The sequence below is a fragment of the Mandrillus leucophaeus genome, unplaced genomic scaffold (assembly GCF_000951045.1).
Source record: "Mandrillus leucophaeus isolate KB7577 unplaced genomic scaffold, Mleu.le_1.0 Scaffold296, whole genome shotgun sequence".
Lineage (NCBI taxonomy): Eukaryota > Metazoa > Chordata > Mammalia > Primates > Cercopithecidae > Mandrillus > Mandrillus leucophaeus.
This window is the reverse complement of record NW_012103098.1, coordinates 3,108,899-3,132,025: the sequence shown is the minus strand read 5'-3', so window position 1 is coordinate 3,132,025 and position 23,127 is coordinate 3,108,899. Positions and strand designations below refer to the sequence as shown.

The following is a 23,127-nucleotide window of genomic DNA, read 5'->3' as shown; positions in this document are numbered from 1 at the left end:
GAGAATTTTGTAAAGCCATCACCATGGATAACGTACCAAGAGGCTTTAAAATGTAGTTTGGGCAACTGAGTGTCAACTGCTCACAGACAGACAAGTTGTAATCCTGAGAACCAGAAAGTGAAGGAGAAAAAGAGGAGCACAAATAATTACACAGCTCCAAAGAATTGTGTGGCTTGAGGTTAAGCACTCCTGCTATTCATGGGATGGAGACAAAGCTACCATCCACACAGGAAGAGATACAATGCTAGGTTGCCAGACCTCACAAAAAGCACCAGACAAGGGGCAGCAGTGATAAGGCTGCTGGTTCCACGGCTCCAGCCACTGAAGGCCACTGGGCCTCCTCAGGCCCAGGTCTGTGCTCTGTGCTTCAGCGCCTACAAGTGGAGGACAGCATCCGGAGACTCACCCGCCATGCTCGCAATACGAGTGGACGCATTCCCGGCTGCTCTTGTCCCACAGCTTAACAGTCTTGTCATCACTGGCAGACACGATGAGTCGCCCGTCGGGGGAGAACCTGAACCGGGTGGGGCACAAGTCACACCTCGGACTAACAGATGACATGGGTGCCACACACCATCTTCCACAGCCACTCTTCCCCAAGTGCCTATTATCTGCTGCAGGAACCACCCGGGGTCACATGCCCTGCTGTGATTTATTTTTTTTTTTAATTTGAATACCCTAATATGTCTTTTCAGAAACAAACGCATCGCATCCTAGGAGGCAATGTTACTTCTGTTTATTTGGTCATATCTTAAATTATACTTTGTTTCTGAGAATAGTTAACTTTTAGCACTTGATCATTTTTCTTTTTTTCCTTCTAAAGAGCTTTTCAGGAAACTATGACTAAATTTTGGTTTTGGTTTTGTTTTGTTTTTCAGACAGGGTATCGCTCTGTCGCCCAGACTGGAGTGCAGTGGTGTGATCTCAGCTCACTGCAGCCTCAACCTCCTGGGCTCAAGTGATCCTCCCACCTAAGCCTCCCAAGTAACTTCGACTACAGGCATGCACCACCACACCCAGCTAATTTTATTTATTGTTATTATATTTTTTTTGTAGAGATGGGGGTCTCACTATGTTGCCCAGGCTGGTCCTCCAACTCCTGGACTCAAAGGATCCTCCCGCCTCATCCACCAAAAGTGCTAGGATTACAGACATGAGCCTTCAAGCTTGGCCTGTGACTTAATTTTAAATGTTATAAAAATGCTTCCTTTATTTTTTTCTTCCTGAATCTGTGAAACTTCTTTCCTGTTGCTCTTGTTTCGTTCTTTCCTGTTGCTCTTGTTTTTGTTTTCTTACGTAACTTCATGCACAAACAGCCCCCCTCCCACCCCAACAGCAAACTCTGACCAAAAGGGAAAAAGAGAAGTTCTTTCTGACTTAGAGGAAAACCAAATATAAATAAATGAAAAGAAAAGAAAAAAAATGGTGCCTGCCTCACGGGTGAGCACAGAGCAGCCTCATGCACATAAAGCCCCAGCACTGTCCCTGATGCACAGCACATAGCAACACACAGCCGGCACTGCCTGCCAGCAACATTTGCACAAAGGTGGCCAAAAGCTCACCATCAGTGTCATTACTCTGGGACCAGGTCCTCCGAGTCTACATTTGACTCAAGTGTGGGTCAGCAAGACACAATCTGCCAACAAAAGGCATGAGGTCCTGGGGACTGCCACCAAAGGCCCAATATGGACTTGACACCCAAGTTGGCTGTCCTGGCCCCTCCTGATCTCAGGACCCTAATCATAAAGCCTCTAAGAGCCATCAGGGGTCTCCTAGGACAAAGGAATGGGGGTACCCTGGAGAACAGTAACTTGTATGGGGTCCCCAGAAGAACACAGCTCAATAGTCCCCAACTTCTGACTCATGTGGTCTCCTAATGTCACCTGGCACCCCAAACCCTTCCTCTGAAGCAAAGATATTTGACCCATGAGGAAGCTCTGTTGAAAAGAACCAAATAAGCTAGAAGTAGGACTATCTGTCTGCAATTCTTGGACCTTGAAAGGTCCTTTGGGTCACCTGGCCCCTTTTGCACAGCACTGGCTCCCCGGCCAGCGGGAAGGCCAGCCTCTAGGATAAGCCCCCCACCTCAGAAGCCTGGGCCCCTATCTGGGAGCTCTGGAGCAAAATCATCCTCTGAGAACACCCCATTGGAAAGTAGGCAAGCCTTACTGTCAGAGAGAGTTGGGTTTAAACTCCAGCTCTGCCACAGACCCACCGTGTGCCCTGGGACAAGATACTACTGTTCTGAGCCCCCATTTCCTCAAATGGAAATGATACCACTTAGCTTGCAGAACTGTCTTAAGAAACAAAAAGAAAACGTGTAGTGATAGTACTGAAAGTACCTAATTGTTGTTTTTGATAATAAATGGCCCCTGTTGACCCAGTTTGTGCTTTGCCAACACAGATGTCAGAGGGTCATCATGGCTGACTATGGACTAACTTACATGTCATGCATCAGCTCTGTGAAGCTTCTCAACAACATACAATGCAGGAGCTATTATTGTTCCCATTTTACAGATAAGGAAATCAAGGCTGAGGAAGCTTAAACAATGCCTAAATAACTTGCCCGAGGTCACAAGTTGGTACCTAGAAGCCCCTGTGCCAGCCCCCAATCCCCAGGGTTCCTCCAAGGGTCTCCAGACAGAACAATGCTCACTTGGCACAGCGGACCCAGTTGATGTGCTGGCTCAGGGAGAACAGGAATTTCTGGCGATGAGTTGCCCACACTTTGACTGTCTTGTCGTCAGAGGCTGTCACGAAGGACTGGCCATCACTGCAGAAGTGGACACTCCTCACTGTGGCCGTGTGTGCACGAAACGCAGTTGACTCACCTTTGCTACAAGGACAGGCATCCAAGAGTGAGGAAACCCATAACAGTGACATGAGAGCCCACAAGCACATCAAAGTTCTCCCTACTCCTCAAGCACCCCTCCCAAAGGTAGCCAAGCCCAAGAACCCCAGTCTCCACAAGGGAATGCCAGAGCCTCTCTTATGTGAACAGAGCACCGCCCCCAGGCTCCACCTACATGAACAGAGTAACAGGTGGCATTTCTTTAGGGATAGATGGGGTCAGCCCAGAATTCCTCTTCCAACCCTGAGGGGAGGGCTCCAACTACAGCCCCAGCCTCTGATGGCACCTCTTCCAAAGCAGAGTAGAAGTCCCACTGTGACAAGTCCAGAGCCAAGCTAGGGGACCTCGGTGGGGATGGCTCTGGCACCAGGGCCCCAAATTCTGACAAGCCTCCTCAAAGTCTATGACTCACACATTGGGTACCCAGATGCGGACAGTCTTGTCTCGGGAGCCAGAAGCAAGCAGGTGTCCCGAAGGAGAGAAGTTCACACAGGTGATGGCATCCTTGTGGCCAGTGAAGCGGTAGGCGCGTGATTGCGGCTTCATGTGCCAGACCATGAGGCATGAGTCCATGGAGCCACTGGCTGAGGACAGTGGGTAATGCTATGACCCGCAGCTCTAACGGGCTTCAAGCCTCCACCAAGACGTTGGAGAGGCAGGAGGAGCAACTGGCCCAGCTCCACCTTCCCTGGCATCCACAAATAGGACCGTGAGAAGTCTCCCATAGAGCAGAGCACATCTCGAGGTGTGGTCTGGAGGTGGAGAACCTGTGGCCCAGAGTTCTCCAAGGAGCACACCCACATGGGAACAAGACCGAGGCCCTTCCATGCCAGCCCTGGACTGCAATCCGAGCTCTGGGAAAACTCATTCCCATGGGGCCCGGGGTCTCCCTCCAGATACATCCTGAGGGCACCAGAGAGTAAGTCCTCCCTGGCTGGGAAGCCAGCCCCTCCCATTGAGAGGGTCCAACTCAGTATGAAGCCTAAAGGAGGTCCCCAAAATTGACCAAAAATGACTTCAGTTCCCCCTTAACCTTTACACACCAGAGGGCTTTGATGACAGGATGAAGGGGCAAGTCTCCTCTGTGGGAACTGGAAAGTGCAGTCATAAAAGTTGTGTACGAAAGCTTATGCAACCAAGGAAGGGGGACACTCAGCTGCAGCATAAGGGCAGTGGGAGTGAGGGGGGTGCCCGGCTCTGCTCAACAGCCTTCTCACCGACAAGGCTCTTCAACAAGAAGGTGTGCCTTATTACTGTGGGCAACAGAATCAATAAAGCTTCAAGGAAAAGGAGTCACTGTTTAGGGCCCACACCAAAAGACAGACCCAAAAGGTGGCTAGGGTGTGCCAGAAAAGACCCAGATCCCAGTCCCACCCTCAAAAGCTGTGTGGCCTTAGCAAGGCCCCTAACCTCTCTGACCCTCAGGCTCTGCATGTAAAATGGAGCTATGAAGCCCAGTGCCCAAAGAGCTGGCACACAGAAGCAAGACACAGGTTAGACAAAGCTGTGCAGTCCTTGTGCTCTGCTCCCCAACCACCACACCTCCAAGGTAAAAACTTGGCCTGTTCGGCTCATAACCTAGCACCTAGACAAGGTGCCTCTTCTTACCCAGTTGCTTTGTGTTGATACTGAAGTCCACACAGGTAACTGCATCTCGGTGGCCCTTAAAATGCCTTTCCAGCGAGGGGTCCTCCTGGAGGAGAGCCAGGGTCAAATGTGTGAAGCCTGGGTGAGGAAGGGGCTTCCCCGGGGCCAGCACTCTTCCTATAACAGCCGGGGGGGTGGGGTTAAAAATGCTCAAGGCATGACCTTATATAAAGAAAATCCTAAGGAATCCACTAAAAACTATTTGAACTAATATATCAACGGTGGAAACGCTTCAACAAAAACAAAAAGGAACAAATGAGTTCAGCAAGGTTGCAGGATACAAAATCAAGACACAAAAATCAATTGTCTTTCTGTACACTAGCAATGAATAATCCAAAAAATAAAACTATTTAACTTATGATACATAAAAAAATACTTAGGAATAATTTAACAAAAGAAGTACAGGACTTGTCCAGTGAAGATGACAAAACATCACTAAGAGAAATGAAAGAAGACTTAAAAAATGGAAAGACATTCCACATTCATGAACAGGAAGACTTACTATTGTTAAGATACAATACTACAATACTCCTCAGATTGGTCTACCAATTCCACATAATTTCTATCAAAATCCCAGGTGTCTTTTTTGCAGAAACTGACAAGCTGATCCCAAAAATCACATGAAAATGCAAGACACCCAGAAAAAACAAAACGATCTTTAAAAAAAAAAACAAAAAAAACCAAAAAAAAGCAGATACTGTAGAAAGCAATTTGGCAGTTCCTCAAAAAGTTAAACATAGGTCAAGTGCAGTGGCTCACACCTGTAATCTCCACACTTTGGGAGGCTGAGGCAGGAGGATCAATTGAAGTCAGGGGTTCAAGACCAACCTGGGCAACGCAGCAAGACCCTGACCCTTCAAAAAAATTAAAGAATAAGGCACACGTAGTGGCTTGTGCCTGTATTCCCAGCTACTCAGGAGGGTGAGGTGGGAGGACTGCTTGAGCACAGGAGTTCAAGGTTGCAGTGAGCTGTGATCACACCACTGCACTCCAGCCTAGGCAACAGAGCAAGACCCTGACTAAAAAAAAGTAGTTAGCCGGGCACAGTGGCTCTGCCTGCAATCCCAGCACTTTAGGGGCCCAGGCGGGCAGATCACCTTAGGTCAGGAGTTGAAGATCAGCCTGGCCAACATGGTGAAAACCCTCTCTACCAAAAATACAAAAATTAGCCAGCTGTGGTGGTGGGTGCCTATCGTCCCAATTATTTGGGAGGCTAAGGCAGGAGAATCGCTTGAACCCGGGAGGAGGAGGTTGCAGTGAGCCGAGATCGCACCACTGTACTCCAGCCTGGGCAACAGAGTGAGACTACTAATCAAAAAATAAATAAATAAAATAAATATAATAAAATAAAAAATAAAGTAGTTAAACATAGTTAGCAAATGACCCAGAAATTCTAGGCAAATACCCCAAAGAGTTGAAAACATGGTTTACACAAAAACTGGTACACAAATGTTTAGAGCAGTATTTTTCTTAATAGCCAACAAGTGAATAAACCCAAATGTCCATCAACACATGACTGAATAAACTAAATGTAACATATTCATACAACAGAATATTATTCAGCCATAAAAAGGACTGAAGTGCTGATGCTTGCTGCAACATGGATGAACCCTGAAAACATGCTAAGTCAAAGAAGTCAAACACCAAAGGCCACATTTTGTCTGATTCCATTCATATGAAAAGTTCAGAATAGTCAAATATATAGAGACAGAAAGTATTAATATATTAGTGATTGCCAAGGGTTGGGAGAAAATGGGGAAAGGGAAGAAGCAGCGTAACTGTTATTGAGTATGGAGTTTCTTTTTGGGATGATGAAAATATTCTGGAATTAGTGATTACAGCTGCACAACACTGTGAATGTACTAAAAGCTACTGAACTGTACACTTTAAAAGGTGAATTCTATGGTATACGAATATCTTAATAAAGTTATGTTTTAAAAGCCTAGAGAGAGAAAACAGGAACCTTACAGCATCCCCCAACCTTTTCTCAGGAATCAGATCCTATCACCTCAATGCCACCACAGACTGGCCAGTGAACCCAAAAGGTCAGCCCTGGACAGGTCCCCATGGCATCACCACCAACTCTACTCTACCCAACATCAGAGAAACAGCAAGGCCATTCAGGACATTGCTTAGGAAAACACCAGAGAGAATACTCCGGAGACTCTGTCCTTCCAATAGCAGCTAGGATCTCAACACTTGAAAGGTTATAATTCAGCCACCCAAACAACTCCCCCTACACTAAGTATCACAAACCTCAAAGAAGCACTCTGGGTGCTCCAGGAAGCACAAAGGCTCCTCTTGGGAAAGGATGTCCTTGGGGCATAGCAAAGCCACCCTACACAGCAGTAACCAGAACAAAGGCCCTATGGCCTTGTGCCCAGCTCCACCCCTAACGCACCTGTCAGAGTCTCCTTTCAACAACAGAGGGAGAAGTAGCTGGGGGAGGGTCCCCAAAAGAGCCTTCTGCTCTCACCCGAGCTTCTTGAAAGAACATGGGTAAGAAAGTGTCCGCCTCTAGGCTCAGCGGGCAGAGGCAAGTTCAGGTCCACCCCTGACCAGTAGGTCCCGTGATATCTCTCAACACCGCCTCCCCTCTGTAGCTCCCTGCATGTGGGCCTCATCTCCCTCAACAGTGGTTTACACACCGGGGGGGAGGGGGGGGGCCGCAGGAAGGGAGGTAGAGTACCAGATTAGGAGTCAAAAGGATCAAAAGGTCGGTATCCTAGCCTGGACTCTCCGTCCACGTCCTCAAGTGCCTCAGGGCATCACAGGCTACCACCTACCCTCCCTGACTCTCCAATCAGCCAGAGGGCCAGGCCGCCTCAGGGCATCACAGGCACCCAGCCTCCCTGACTCTCCTATCAGCCAGAAGGCCAGGCCCGTTCAAAGGAATCTCTCGAAATGAGGACCTCTGCAGGAACGTGGACTCAGAGAGGGCGACTCCACCCGGCTCACACTGCAGGCCCAGGCATCTCAGCGTCCTGCTGTACCCCTCTGCTGGAGCAGGGTGTACCCTCAACAAGACCCCACGCAGCCACCAATTGCTAAGGACAGGGAGAATGACTACAGAGGCCCGATACCAGTCCCAGGTCACACATGAGTCAGGACTTGGTCGTGTGTCCCTCGCTAGGATGCAAACAATGGAGGCAGAGGCCTGTTTGTTCGCTCCAGAAATCCAGCGCAGGGCCTGGCACGCAGGAGGGGCTCAGAAAGTGCCCGACCCAGCACAGACGGTAAACTGGACCTGAAGAGGACCACCCTGGAACCTGGCGCCCCACCCGCCCCTCGCAGCCATCGCTCTGGCCACTAGGCTCCCAGCGGGGAGACTGAGGCCTGGGGAGCTGCAGTCAGCTGGGCTTACCGCGCAGGGCGCAGCCATGGCCGGGCTGGCAGCGCCGAAGGCAGCGGCGGTGGCCGTTGCGGCCCGTTCAGTTTCCGCGCCCCCAACGGCCACCAATAGCAACGCGGGCCGCGTCGGCACGCCCCGCCCACCGCAATTAAAGGAGAAGCGCCTCAGCTTTTTGCCCCACGACTGGAAGCAGAGCTGGGTGACCGGCGGCCGGCGCCACGGTCTCCGTACCCAGTTCCCCAAGCTCAGAAAACCCACAGACAGCGCCGCCAAAGGCCTCTGTCTGCTGCCACTCGTTCCGCCTGAGAAATTAAAAGACCCAGGATGAGGGGTTCACCCCACCAGCCCGTCGTCCGGCTACTCTAACGGCGAGCGCAGCCTGCTGGGAAATGCAGTTCCAAGTCGCCCACGCCCCTACATCTGGAGGAAGGTGGAACTACACTTCCCAAGATGACGTGACGGCGGGCCGGGTTTTACCACCCGAAAAGACGGCCTTAAGGATCCCGGAAGCGGAGGACACGTGGGTTGCTGTGACCAGATTGCCTTAAAGCACCCGCACGCGCCGGCGCAGCCAGGTTTTCCCGCAGGAATCTATTGAGAACTGAGTATTCGCCCCTCGGGAACTCTCAATGGTTCCCCCGTCCGAACGTTCTTAAGACAAGTGTCGATTTAAAATAACATGAGTTACTCGGAATCACAAACATGGACTGGAGAAATCTAGGTTCGATTCTCAGTTCTCGCCCTGATTGGCTGTGTGATCTCAGGAAAAACGCCTCTGCTGTGTGCCCCAGTTTCCCCATTTGTAACACGAGGGAGTGTGGTGCAGCCCGGCCCTGTCAGGATCCTTCAGGCCTAAGAAGCTGTTAAGAGGCCCAGTCTTCAAAAGAAGGAGAGGCCGGGCGCAGTGGCTCACGCCTGTAATCTCAGCACTTTGCCAATTTGGGAGGCAGAGGCGGGTGGATCACCTGAGGCCAGGAGTAGGAGACCAACCTGGCCAACATGGTGAAACCCCATATCTACTAAAAATACAAAAATTAGCCGGGCCTGGTGGCACGCGCCTGTAAACCCAGCTACTGGTGAGGCTGAGGGTGGAGAACTACTTGAACTCCGGAGGCAGAGGTTGCAGTGAGCCAAGATCTCTTCGCCGCTGCACTGCAGCTTGGGCAACAGAGGGAGACTCCGTCTCAAAAATAAATAAGTAAAAAATAAAATAAAATAAAATTTGAAGGCCACCAGTAACCATCTGAATGGACTCCCTGCTTGGCCAAGGCACTCTAAAATTTAACCTGAAAGGGTGGTTCAGGCCATAATGGAAAGTGGGGGTTGGACATGCCTCATTATACCCTCCAGCGTTAACATCAACACAAAACTTAAGTCTGATGAGAAACATTTACCATCTATTTTCTCCGAAACCTGCTACTTGGAGGCTTCATCTGCATGGTAAAACCTTGGTCTCCATAACCTCTTATCTTAACCAAGATATCCCTTTCTACTGATAATAATTCTTTCAACCAATTGCCAATCAGAATATGTTTAAATCTACCAATGACATGGAAGTTTCCCACTTTGAGTTGTCTTGCCCTTCCAGATCAAACCAATGTAAATCTTACATGTATTGATTGATTTATTTTGTCTCCCTAAAATGTATAAAACCATGCTGTGCCCAGGCCACTTGGGCACATGTTGTCAGGACCTCCTGAGGCTGTGTCATGTGTGCGTCCTTAACCTTGGCAAAATAAATTTTCTAAGTTGACTGAGACCTGTCTCAGATATTTTGGGTTGACGGTTTGGCAACCACAAAAGGATTCTGAGTGGAGGTGCCCCTGACCTTTGACAGATCTCCTATCGGTGCTTGGTACCAGCTTGAGCTATCTTTATGGCTCAAATCTATAGGACAATTTGCTAAGGCCTGGGAGCCCCGCTCCACGTTCCACAAAATTCCTGATCTTCCCAAATTTGGTTAACATCTAAAGTTTATTTTACTGTACAACTCCTTTTTCTGGAGTTTTACTTGTTCCAACAAGGAAGGCAAGTTTTCCTGCTTCCGTGATGATGGAAGGTAGGTAACTCCTTTCTGGAGTTGGAGCTCGCTTCCAACAGAGAAGGCAAGTTTGAGTTTTTCCTACTTCTGGGATGGTAGAGAGCAGTCTTTCGCCTAAGACCTGTTCTTAGGTAAGTGGCCGGATTGGGGATTTTCTTGGTTGAAAATCAGGAACGAAGGAAGGAATCAGAAGAGGCGGGGCTCCCAGGGCTCCCAGGGCTCCCAGGGCTCCCACCAGCTCCACGGTGTGTGCAGCCCAAGCCGTGCCTCCCTGCTGCAGCCAGCCTGATGGCGTAGCCACTGCCATCAGTATCAAGTGTTTTAAGATTTTTTATATTTGACAAACTCCCCAAAAGCACATTCTAACTTCAGTTTGCATTTTTTTCTTTATTAGTCCCCTGAAGTCCAGAAGAGATATATTAGACTTGTTTGAGATAAATAATACAGTCATACAGGAAGTATTGTCAAATATGAAATGGTGTTTAACCTTCTTTGGATTATATTTATATAAATGTGTTATTATGTGTTCCAGAATTGTGTGAAATTCCTGTGATTCTGATATGTCTTAGCATATGTTATCAGAAGTAATTATGGATCAGGCACGGTGGCTCACGCCTGTAATCCCAGCACAATGGGAGGCCAAGGTGGGTGGATCAACTTAGGTCAGGAGTTCAAGACCAGCCTGGCCAGCATGGTGAAACCCCATCTCTACTAAAAATACAAAAATTAGCTCGGCATCATGGTGGATGCCTGTAATCCCAGCTACTTTGGAAGCTGAGGCAGGAGAATTGCTCAAACCCAGGAGGCAGCGGTTGCAGCGAGCTGAGATTGCGCCATTGCACTCCAGCCTGGGTGACAAGAGCAAAACTCCATCTCAAAAAAAAAAAAAAAAAGTAATTATGGTTATTATGTAAAATTGTTGTATGCCACAGAAGTAACCAAATTTCCTTGTCAATTGTGTCTTTAACTACGACTGCTCTCAGACTTTATCATCCACAGTTGTTTTACTTTCATCCTTTTCAAAAGATGTTTTTTATAATCAGCTATAGGGCTCTGACAGGTGCTCTTGAATGCAAGTTTCTGATAACTTTGGAGACTGTGAGAGTTGACTAGAGGAAAAACTTCCAAGACTCCCATGGAGAGCTGAAATGTTCATGAATATCAAACAGAACAGGGATTAACTGCATGGACTGAACTAACAGAAGACTGAAATAAGCCTTTTATGACTTTTTGCTTAAAACATTGCTTATCTGGCAGGACGCGGTGGCTCAAACCTGTAATCCTAGTACTTTGGATGGCCAAGGCAGGCAGATCACCTGAGGTCAGGAGTTTGAGACCAGCCTGGCCAACATGGCAAAACCCCATCTGTACTAAAAATACAAAAATTAGCTGGGCAACGTGGCACACGCCTGTAATCCCAGCTACTTGGGAGGCTGAGGCAGGAGAATCACTTGAACCCGGGAGGCGGAGGTTGCAGTGAGCCAAGATCGTGCCACTGCACTCCAGCCTGGGTGACAGAGTGAGACTCAAAAAAAAAAAAAAAAATTGCTTATCTTTTGTTTTTCAGAGCCAAGAAAACTTTTTCTCTTTTTTTTTTTCAGTCTCCCTCTGTCACCCAAGCTGGAGTGCAGTGGTGCGATCTCAGCTCACTGCAACCTCCGCCTAGCAGGTTCAAGCGACTCTCATGCCTCAACCTCCCAAGTAGCTGGGAGTACGGGTGGACCACCACACCCAGCTAATTTTTTTTTTTTTTTTTTAGGTGGAGTCTCTCTCTGTCACCCAGGCTGGAGTGCAGTGGCGCGATCTCGGCTCATTGCAAGCTCCGCCTCCCAGGTTCACTCCATTCTCTCGCCTCAGCCTCCCAAGTAGCTGGGACTACAGGCGCCAACCACCACACCTGGCTAATTTTGTTTTTGTATTTTTAGTAGAGACGGGGTTTCACCGTGTTAGCCAGGATGATCTCAATCTCCTGACCTCGTGATCTGCCCACCTCCACCTCCCAAAGTGCTGGGATTATAGGCGTGAGCCACTGAGCCTGGCCAATTTTTGTATTCTTATTAGAGTTGGGGTTTTGCCATGTTGCCCAGGCTGGTCTTGAATTCCTGGCTTCTAGTGATCCGTCTACCTCAGCCTCCCAAAGTGCTGGAATTACAGGCATAAGCCACCCCACCTGGCCCTGTTTTGAGCTATTTGCAGCTTTTAACAATTGAGTAACGTGTACTGCTATAAACAAAATTTGGAACATATTTCTCTCTACCTGATTTTTTCCAAATTTGGAAACTATTTATGAGTATTCTTAAGTTACGCAATACATTTATTTGCGTAAGTGCAATAAGAATCTGTTTTCTTTTGTAACAGGGTACAATTGGAGACACTGGTTATTTTATCAAGGCTTTGACTGGAATGGCATGCTTTCAGACAGAAACATACTCCTTTAAGGAATCAAAGTTGACTTATAGGGCCAATAAAAGCCCCTAGGGAAAACTGGCACCTTGTCTACACAGTGCCTGTACAGGGTTCCTGACCTGTGGTAAGTAAAGAATATCACTTTCCGACAGGCTTAGGAGCCCCAAGTTATCTTGGGACCTCAAGAGGAGACAAATTTACCCAAACTCACATAGGTGTTAATATTTGACAGCACAAACCCAGGGCTGGACTCAAGGCTTTAAAAAAAGTCTTATCTGATATTCCTTATAAAACAAAATTCCATAAAAGCCAATTACACAAAGAGCCTATGTGGTAAATAGTCATTCTTACTGCACTTTATACAAATAATCAGGCCAAGCATAAGACTAAAGCTTATTTTTGCAGACAAGTCAATCCTACCATGATTTGTCTTTTGTGAAAATGGGGACTAGAGAGACGGAAATTATGTTTCAAGATAAACTATAGTACACTTGTTATTAGATTCTAGTCTTGCCTAATGTTTTTCAATTTTTACTATTTTCTACAGTTTGTACTGAATTCTAAAATTTTTCCTGGCTACAAGTCTCCAAAATGTTTTCCTTTCTTTTCTCCTTCTTTCTTTTCCTTTTTTCCCTATTTTCTCTAATTTGAAATCACTGGGCCGGGCGCGGTGGCTCAAGCCTGTAATCCCAGCACTTTGGGAGGCCGAGACGGGTAGGTCACGAGGTCAGGAGATCGAGACCATCCTGGCTAACACGGTGAAACCCCGTCTCTACTAAAAAAATACAAAAAACTAGCCGGGCGAGGTGGCGGGCGCCTGTAGTCCCAGCTACTCGGGAGGCTGAGGCAGGAGAATGGCCTAAACCCGGGAGGCGGAGCTTGCAGGGAGCCGAGATCCGGCCACTGCACTCCAGCCTGGGCGACAGAGCAAGACAAAAAAAAAAAAAAAAAAAAAAGAAATCACTGAAAATTAAGCTGTGCTTTCTTAAAGCCCTGTGAACTGAAGCTAGACAACTTAAACTTCAGAACAAAATAACAGCAACCTATTTACATACATAAGCCATTTTCATACCTGCCTACCAATGTATGGACTTCAGGGTAATATGGCCTATGTCAGTTTTCCAGGGTTGTTCTTTTTGTTGTTGTTGTTCATTTGTTGTTGTTTTTCTCCCTTCCTCCCCCTATTTTCTCTTCACAGGACAAGAGCCTTCACAACCTGCTAAAAATGATCTTTCCTAATAACGTGGGACCTACCCCTCTAGGAATAAACCATCCTACCAATGAAAGATCAGACAAAACCTGAGACCAGGGTCTCATTTTCTTTTTCTTTTCTTTTCAGGTTTTTTTTTTTTTTTTTTTTTTAAGACAGAGTCTGGCTCTTGTCACCCAGGCTGGAGTGCAGTGGCACAATCTTGGCTCATTGCAGCCTCTGCCTCCTGGATTCCAGCAATTCTCCTGCCTCAGCCTCCCAGGTAGCTGGGATTACAGACGCCCACCACCACGCCTGGCTAATTTTTGTATTTTTAGTAGAGACATGGTTTCACCATGTTGGCCAGGCTGGTCTCAAACTCTTGACCTCAGGTGATCCGCCCACCTCAGCCTCCCAAAGTGCTCGGATTACAGGCATGAGCCACTGTGCCTGGCCCAGAGTCTCATGTTCTTCTAAAATGCTTTCTCTAAAAGATTTTAAAAAGAAAAGGAGGCCAGGTGCAGTGGCCAGGCGCACTAAGGCATAAGTGACTATTTCCACTACCCTTCTTTAATATATATTAATAAATTGTATATTTAGTGAAAGGCTAATCAGAAACTCAAAGAATGCAATCGTTTGTCCCTGATCTACCTAGGACCTGGAAGCCACCTCCCTGCTTTGAGTTGTCCCGCCTTTCTGGACCAAATCAATGTATATCTTACAAATATTGATTGATGTCTCCTGTCTCCCTAAAACGTATAAAACCAAGCTGTGTCCCAACCATCTTGGGCACATGTCATTAGGACCTCCTGAGTCTGTGTCACAGGCATGTCCTTAACTTTGGCAAAATAAACTTTCTTTTTTTCTCTCTCTCTCTTTTATTTGAGCAGAGTTTTGCTCTTGTTGCCCAAGCTGGAGTGCAATGGGGCAATCTTGGCTCACTGCAACCTCTGCCTCCCAGATTCAAGTGATTCTCCTGCCTCAGCCTCCCAAGTAGATATAATTTTTTGTATCTTTAGTAGAAACAGAGTTTCACCATGTTGGCCAAGCTGATCTTGAACTCCTGACCTCAGGTGATCCACCTGCCTCAGCGGGTGTCATGGCGCTGGCCAGGTAAAGACCCCCATTTGCATAATAAAAGATAAAGGTGGGATGGCCAGCCTCTTCTCAGGCTATGTAAATAGAACACCTGGTCAAACCAATTCCCCGGGTCCTATGTAAATCAAACACTGCCTCCTCAAGCCCCTTTATAAAATCAACCACATCTTGCCCCAAACCTGGAAACCCACTTGGGTGCCCCCTTACTCTGAACGAGGAAGCTCTCTCTTCTTTCTTTTGCCTATTAAACTGTCCACTCTTACAGCCACTCTGTGTGCGTGTGTGTGTGTGTCCACATCTTTGTTCTCAGTGAACCTCAGGTATTTCCCCAGATAATGACACCGCTTCAACTATACAAGCAACCCCCATCTAGGCCTAGGGACTGTCATGGAAAAGGCAGATATGTGAGATTGTAAGGGCCAGTTTTAAGGGATAGAATTTGGTCAAGGTCAGACTCTCCAAATCAAGGATGGGTACAAAGATGCCTGAACAGCTGGTAAAACAAGGGATTTTGCTTTCTAAGCTATTATGTGTCACTTTTGCATCCACTCCAACTGTAAATAATTTCCTGCTTCCTGTGGAATTAGCAGAAAAAAATTACTGATAGGATAATGATACCTCATAACAAAGCCTCCTGGGTATAATACTCCCAGTTACGAGTTGTGCAGATATTTTTTTCTTTTTTTTTGGGAGGGGGACAGAGTCTTGCTCTGTCGCCCAGGCTGGAGTGCAGTAGTACGATCTTAGCTCACTGCAACTTCCGCCTCCCGGGTTCAAGCCATTCTCCTGCCTCAGCCTGCTGAGTAGCTAGGACTACAGGTATGCGCCATCACGCCCGGCTAATTTTTGTATTTTTAGTAGAGACAGAATTTTTCCAGGTTGGCCAGGCTGGTCTCGAACTCATGAGCTCAAGTGATTCACCTGCCTTGGCCTCCCAGAGTGCTGGAATTACAGCAGTGAACCATCACTCCCAGCCAAGATATATATTTCAGAAATTTTTTTTGTCACAACAATGCTTATGTTTTGTATAGCTAATTGATATAAGCCTGTAACTAAAACCAAGATTATAGTAGCTCAGCTGGGCGCAGTGGCTCATGCCTGTAATCCCAGCACTTTGGGAGGCTGAGGTGAGTGGATCACTTGAGGTCAGGAGTTCGAGACCAGCCTGACCAACATAGTGAATCCCCATCTCTACTAAAAATACAAAAATTATCTGGGTGTGGTAGTGCGCGCCTGTGGTCCCAGCTACTCAGGAGGCTGAGGCAGGAGAATTGCTGGAACCCCAGAGGCACAGGTTGCAGTGAGCTGAGATCGCACCACTGCACTGTAGCCTGGGCAACAGAGTGAGACTCCATCTCAAAAAAAAGGATTATAGTAGCTCAACATATAGAAGTTAAAAATAAGTCAGTTTTGTAACCTCATCTTTAGCTTTTGTTTGTTGGCTTTCTACTTAAAATTAATAATAATATTAACAATAATTTTAAGGAGTAATGAATGCCTGTCCATTGATATCTGGCCTAGAACAATTAATTGGCTGTAAGTCTTGTTGGCTCTAAGTCCCTTAACCATAGGGAGTCCCACTGAGGGACCGGATGAACCCAGGGCAGGCAGCCATGCCACCCCAGCAATGCTATGGAAGAAAATTAAAATCTGGTGGCCATTGATATTGCCTCTGGCAAATCTTGGCCGGAATAGGGAGAATGTAAACCAAAAATAAAATTTGGGCTGGGCGCAGTGGCTCACGCCTGCAATCCCAGCACTTTGGGAGGCTAAGGTGGGAAGATCACAAGGTCAAGAGATCGAGACCATCCTGGCCAACATGGTGAAACCCCATCTCTATTAAAAGTGCAAAAATTAGCTGGGCATGGTGGCTTGTGCCTGCAATCCCAGCTATTTGGAAGGCTGAGGCAGGAGAATCACTTGAACCCAAGAGGCAGAGATTGCAGTGAGCTAAGGTTGCAGTGAGCCGAGGTCGCACCACTGCACTCCAGCCTGGCGACAGACTGGCAAGACTCCATCTCAAATAAATAAATAAATAAATAAATAAATAAAATAAAATTTGAAGGCCCCTGGCAGCCATCTGAACAGACTTCCTTCTTGGCCAGGACACTCTAAAATTTAACCTGAAAGACTGGTTCAGGCCATGATGGGAAATGGGGGTTGGACATGCCTCACTATATCCCTTCCCTCCAGCATTAGCATCAACACAGACCTTAAGTCTGAGAGGAAACATTTACAATCTATTTTCTCTGAAACCTGCTACCCGGAGGCTTCATCTTCTTGGTAAAACCTTGGTCTCCACAACCCTTTATCTTAACCAAGATATTCCTTTCTACTGATAATAACTCTTTTAACACATCACCAACCAGAGTATGTTTAAATCTGGCCGGGCGCGGTGGCTGACACCCGTAATCCCAGCACTTTGGGAGGCCAAGACAGGCAGATCATATGAAGTCAGGAGTTCAAGACTGGCCTGGCCAGCATGGTGAAACCCTGTCTCTACTAAAAATACAAAAATTAGCCCGGCATGGTGGCACGCATCTGTAGTCCCAGGTACTTGGGAGGCTGAGGCAGGAGAATTGCTTGAATCCGGGAGGCAGAGGTTGCAGTGAGCCAAGATTGTGCCACTGCATTCCAGCCTGGGTGACAGAGCAAGACTCTGTCTCAGGAAAAAAAAAAAAAAAAAGTTTAAATCTACCTATGACCTGAAAGCCCCGCCACCTCCCACCTTCAGGTTGTCCTGCCCTTCCAGATCAAACCAGTGTAAATCATACATGTATCGATTGATGTCTCCCTAAAATGTAGAAAACCAAGCTGTGCCCAGACCATCTTGGGCACAGGTCATTAGGACCTCCTGAGGCTCTGTCATGGCACGTCATTAACGTTTTTGGCAAAATAAATTTTCTAAATAGACTGAGACCTGTCTCAGATGTTTTGGGTTCATACCACCAACGTTCACATTTTATTCAGTTGTTCTCTTGCCTGCCAGCCAAACATTTAGCGCAGAAAAATTAAAGAAGAAAAAAAATTAAATACAGAAAATTTGCAGTGAGCCATGATCACAGCACTGCATCCCAGCCTGGGGGACAGAGTGAGACCCTATCTCAAAAACAAGAAAAAAAGAAAAAAAAAAAAAAAGAGTTTAACTTAGCCTGCAGAACCAGCCCAGTGTCTCTTTTCTGTTTATCATGGGACATGAAAGCACGTGACTTTCAAATCAGCCGAACCTGAGTTCCACCACGCTTCCACAGCGAAAATTTCAAAGCTGCTGGTCCCATCTTTTTAAAATGAAACAAAACAAAACAAAAAGGCCGGGTGCAGTGTCTCACACCTGTAATTCCAGCACTTTGGGAGGCCAAGACAGGCGGATCATGAGGTCAAGAAATTGAGACCATCCTGGCTAACATGGTGAAACCCCATCTCTACTAAAAATACAAAAATAATTAGCCGGGCATGGTGGCGGGCGCCTGTAGTCCCAGCTACTCGGGAGGCTGAGGCAGGAGAATGGCGCGAATCTGGGAGGCAGAGCTTGCAGTGAGCCAAGATCGCGCCACTGCACTCCAGCCTGGGCAACGGAGCAAGACTCCATCTCAAAAAAAAAAAATTAATTGGAAGAATGAATGGATTAATTAAAATAAATCATATCAATAAAGTTTCTGGAACATAGTAAGTCCTAACCGCCTAACCAAAAAATAAAAAAATAAAAAAAATTTTAAAAATCTACCCATTAAATGTAAGGGTTCCTTTACTGGTTTGGGGTGCTAGTTTTGGTTTTTGTCAATTTTAGCTATGGAACACCCTGCTCTACAGGAGCTTGTAACTTAGAAGATTGAATTTAGAGGCTGGATGCAGTTGCTCAAGCCTATAATCCCAGCACTTTGGGAGGCTGAGGCAGGCAGGTCACTTGAGGTCAGTAGTTCGAGACCAGCCTCACCAACATGGCAAAACCCCATCCCTACAAAAAGTACAAAAATTAGCTGGACCTGGTGGCACGCACCTGTAATCCCAGCTATTCAGAAGGCCAAGGCACGAGAATCACCTGAATGCAGGAGGCGGATATTGCAGTGAGTCAAGATTGTGCCACTGCATTCCAACCTGGGCGACAGTGCAAGACTGTGTCTCTGAAAAACAAACAAACAAACAAAAATTAAATTTAGAGAAACTCTTCTGTAAATGGTTTTCAAACGTCAGATTTATTCAAAGTGAGAGTCACTAGAAGATTTTATTCACCCTCCTAATCTTCCCAGATCCTTCTGTCTTCCATCCCTATTCACCAGGGAGGAAGAGCTGAAGGTGCCCCACCCCCTCTTGCTCATTTCTTCGCCAAAAAATGCAAAGTCTCTGACAACATGTAAACAGCCCAGGATCTGCTGCTAAGTGCCTCTATTCCCTAACTGGGCAGGTCCCTACCCCAGTACCACCTCCATTAGATTGGACTTCATTTCTGACTGGGGCCTCCATGCAGGGTCAGAGCTCATTTCTGAAGGAGCCTCAATGTTGGGGGGACCTTCTTATTGAGGAAACTGGAAGGGAGCTATTTTAGCTATCTTTTTTTATTTTTATTTATTATTATTATTATCTGAGACAGAGTTTTAATCTTGTTGCCCAGGCTGGAGTGCAATGGTGTGATCTCAGCTCACTGCAACCTCTGCCTCCGGGGTTCAAGCGATTCTCCTGCCTCAGCCTCCCAAGTAGCTGGGATTATAGGCATGCAGCACCACACCTGGCTAATTGTGTATTTTTAGTAGAGATGAGGTTTTACCATGTTGGTCAGGCTGGTCTTGAACTCCTAACCTCAGGTAATCCATCTGCTTCAGCCTCCCAAAGTGCTGGGATTACAGGCATAAGCCACCACGCTCGGCCGTAGCTATCTTTTTCAAGTTCCCTTGTGGCAGGAAGGTGTCTATCCTGGTGCAAGCCCACAGGTGGGCTCCCCTACAAGAGCCTGTCATCACTCCCCAGGCTGCTGACCATGAGCCAAGGCCACCCAGGGTTGGGAAGAGAAAGAAGTGGGAAAGTGAGGGATCCCACCCACCACCTTAACCCAGCCAACCTGAAACCAGAAAGCCCCATCAAGGCTACCAGTTTGCCCTGCCTGCACCTGCCAGTGGCCTGGGTTTGAAACTCTGAGCAGGCAGCTCAGGGCTTGTCCCAAGGTCAGGCAGACCTGTGGATGAGCCCAGGCCCTGCCATCTCTGAACTGATCTAGTAGGAGTCATACCACCTCTCCCCACTGCAGTGTCCTCAGTTGTAAAATAATCATAATAATATGCCTACCATGATGGAGGAGGGGAGATTCCATGAGCTATTCATTCGTGTCAGAGCCTGATGGTGAGCTGACACTTAATATGAAGTATGTGACTTCATGCTTCCCCTGTTCCGATGATCTGGCCCACACGTCTCTGCTTCTGCTCCCACTGCTCCGCCCTGCTCTCCCTGCTCCAGCCACATTGAACTTCTTGCTGCTCCTTGAATAAGAATTTGCCAGCCACTCTCTCATTTCAGGACTCTTGCGCCAGCTGTTGTCCCAGTGTCCCCATGGCTGTATCCGTCACTTCCATCAGGACTTTGTTCAAACATCAGCTTCTCAGTGTAGCCTTCTCTGACAACCCTACTTACTAATATCTGCCCACTCCTCCCCTTTCCCTGCTTTATTTTCCTGCAGTGACTTAACACCAGCTGACTCACTGGACCTGTTGTCTTCTCCTCATGAGAATGTCCACCCAGAGAGAGACGTGACTGTGCCCCTGCACCCAGCAGAGGGCCCAGATAGAATGGGGTGCAATACACATTTGGTGATTAAATAAATGACTCATTCCAAGATTGCTCATAGATTGTAATGGAATCCGTGATGCCCAGGACTGGTTCTTGGCTGGAGAGAAGGGGAAGGGATTAAGGTAATGAAGGAAAGCTGCTCTCAGCAGGAGATAAGCTTTGGAGCACAAGGAGGGGTGCAGATGGACAGGAGAGAAGAGAAAGGGTGGTTCGGGTGCAGGGTGCAGACTAGGAAAAGGTCTGGTAACAGGACTGAACACGTGGTGTCTGGGGAGTGGGACAAAGCAGATGGGGACCAGGAGTAGGGCCAGACTGGAAGGGCACAAGTAGGCAAGGTCTCTGGGGATCTGTCTCAAATGGTCAGGAGGCACATGTCCCCTCCTAGGACTGAGATGAGCCAAAAGAGACCCCCCACAGATGGGGCTATTACACTAGGCCCACCTATTGTGGGAGTGACCCCTGCAGAGTGCCCCTTCCCAGGAAGTCCCATGGCAATTATGGGCCTCAGTGGTACCCACTGTGGAGATAGTGTGCCCCTGTGGGTCAGCTTTCTCTAAAGGCAGGCCACACCCCAGAGGGAGGAGAGGTCTAATGGGGTTATAGCCTTCAGCCTGGCCCAGCCCTGCTCCTCCATCCAATCGAAGGGGCTACTCTGGCAAAGCTCACACTGGTGGAGACATTAGGAAGTTCCCCTGCATAAGCATCCAGCTTGGACCTGTCCTCCCACATTGCAGGCAGTGGGTGGCATGACCGGTGCTGCCATGCGATTCCTGGAGACAGTGATTCAATGGACCCGGGGTCCCTGGGACCAGTTTCCAGGCAGTGTAAGAACACATAGCTGGCCAGTAACCACACTCACCCCATCTACTTAAGTCAGGTGGGGAAGCCTCTGTGTGCTGAGTCCTTCTACCCACACCCAATGAGCATGACCCATGCCCCTCCTCCACTACCACAGAATACCCCTTCAAGCGATGCCAGGCCTCTGTTTCACATCATCCAAGGAGAGGAGAAGGAGCTGAGGCAAAAGATCCCACAATATCGAAGGCCCCCACCTTGGCCTTGCACATACGAGCTGACATTGAGGCGCAAACACTCCCATGAGGTCTGAACTCAACACTAAGGACCTTTCCAGTAGATCATGCAGACAGAGCTTCAGAGCAGCAGTTCTCAGCCCCAGCTGCTGTTCAGAACGCCTGCAGGTGGAGCCCAGGCACTTGCGTTTTACAAAAGCTCCCCACGTGAGTCCAGTGGGCAGCCAAGGCTGAGAACTGCTGCTTCTAGACCAGCATTGACCACAAGAGTTTTCTGGGAGGATGGAAATATTCTACCTGGGCTGTCCATAATAGTAGCCACTGGTCACATGTGATTATTGAACACTTGAAATGTGGCTAGTATGAGTGAGGAACTGAATTTTAAATTGTGTTGAATTTTAATTCATTCCCATGCTATATGTGGCTAGTGGCTACCGTATGGCCAGTACAGTTCTAGACTGTAGACTGGCTCTGTGACTGTGGGCAAGTCACTGAGCCTCTCAGACTTTAGTCTCCCGGCGAGGCCATGGGGGACATGATGCCCAGTCCACAGTAGCTGTGGCAACCCTTTGTCCCTGTGCCCCACTGCCTAGCTGAGGGAGTTTTGGGGATAACCCAACCCCAGGGACCTGAGGCAAAACAGAAGGATGCAGGCCATAGAGCTGTCCTCAGAGCATTTGGGGAGAGAAGATGGGGCCAGACGCCCAAGAGGCCAGATCAAGGGATTTCCCTCTTCCATAGAGCCCTCAATTGTGCTGTGAACCAGCCCAGAACAGTGTCAGAAAGAAAATAACTGATGACTTTCACTTACTGCAGAGTCACTCTATGCCAAAGGCCACATGAGTCTTAACCACAACCCACAACAAGGAGCAGTGTGTTTTACTTTTGGAGAAACTGAGGCACAGAGTTAGTAAGTGAGAAGCCAGGATTAAAACCAAGCCTGCCTGTCTGCAAACCTGAACCATTAATCCCAGTGCATCCATGAAGAAGTATTAAGAACTCTGAAATGGTTCAAGCCCCAGAAGAACTTAAGAGAGCCTCAAGATTTTCACCCCAACAGCAGAGATGGGGGCCAAAACTGTCTCAAAGTGGCCAAACCCATACAGAAAATCCTTTATTGTCTCATATTTAATCTTTCATCTTTTGTGTGTGTGTGTGGCAAGGTCTCACTCTGTCACCCAGGCTGGAGTGCACTGGTGCGATCTTGGCTCACTGCAACCTCCACATCCCAAGTTCAAGCAATTCTCATGCCTCAGCCTCCCGAGCAGCAGGGATTACAGGTCCATGGCACTACACCTGCTGATTTTTTTTTTTTTTTTTTTTTTTTTTTTTGGTAGAGATGGGGTTTCACCATGTTGGCCAGGCTGGTCTTGAACTCCTGACCCAAAGTGATCTGACAGCCTCGGCCTCCCAAAGTGCTGGGATTACAGGTGTGAGCCACTGTGCCCAGCCTGTCTTGTGTTTCATCTTAAACAATAAGTAAGTTTAGCATCTATTCCACAGTACAGCTGCGTCTTTTTTTTTTTTTTTTAAGAGAAAGGGTCTCACTGTGTTGTCCAGGCTGGAGTACAGTGGTTACTCACAGGTGTGATCATATCACACTACAGCCTAAACTCCTGGGCTCAAGTGATCCTCCTGCCTCACCTTCCCAAGTTATCTGGGACTACAGGTATATGCCATTGCACCAGGCATGACAGCCTCTTTTAAATATCAAATTAATATTTTAATGATGGACTA

General features: G+C 47.6%; 1 protein-coding gene across 3 annotated transcripts in view; it reads right to left on the bottom strand.

Annotated features, from left to right (window-relative positions):
* Positions 1-8,240, bottom strand: part of POC1A (POC1 centriolar protein A) — an 80,911-nt gene extending 72,671 nt beyond the window's left edge. For 2 of the 3 annotated variants that reach the window (XM_011986237.1, XM_011986239.1), the window contains exons 1-5: positions 7,863-8,240; positions 4,460-4,544; positions 3,264-3,435; positions 2,657-2,836; positions 407-514 (exon numbers count right to left, since the gene is read on the bottom strand). In XM_011986237.1, the coding sequence (XP_011841627.1) occupies positions 407-514; positions 2,657-2,836; positions 3,264-3,435; positions 4,460-4,544; positions 7,863-7,880 (563 nt within the window). In that variant the 5' untranslated portion in view covers positions 7,881-8,240. Of the gene's footprint in view, positions 1-406; positions 515-2,656; positions 2,837-3,263; positions 3,436-4,459; positions 4,616-7,862 lie in introns of all 3 variants that reach the window. The other variant, XM_011986238.1, reaches the window with a different exon arrangement.
* Positions 8,241-23,127: the final 14,887 nt, after the last annotated feature.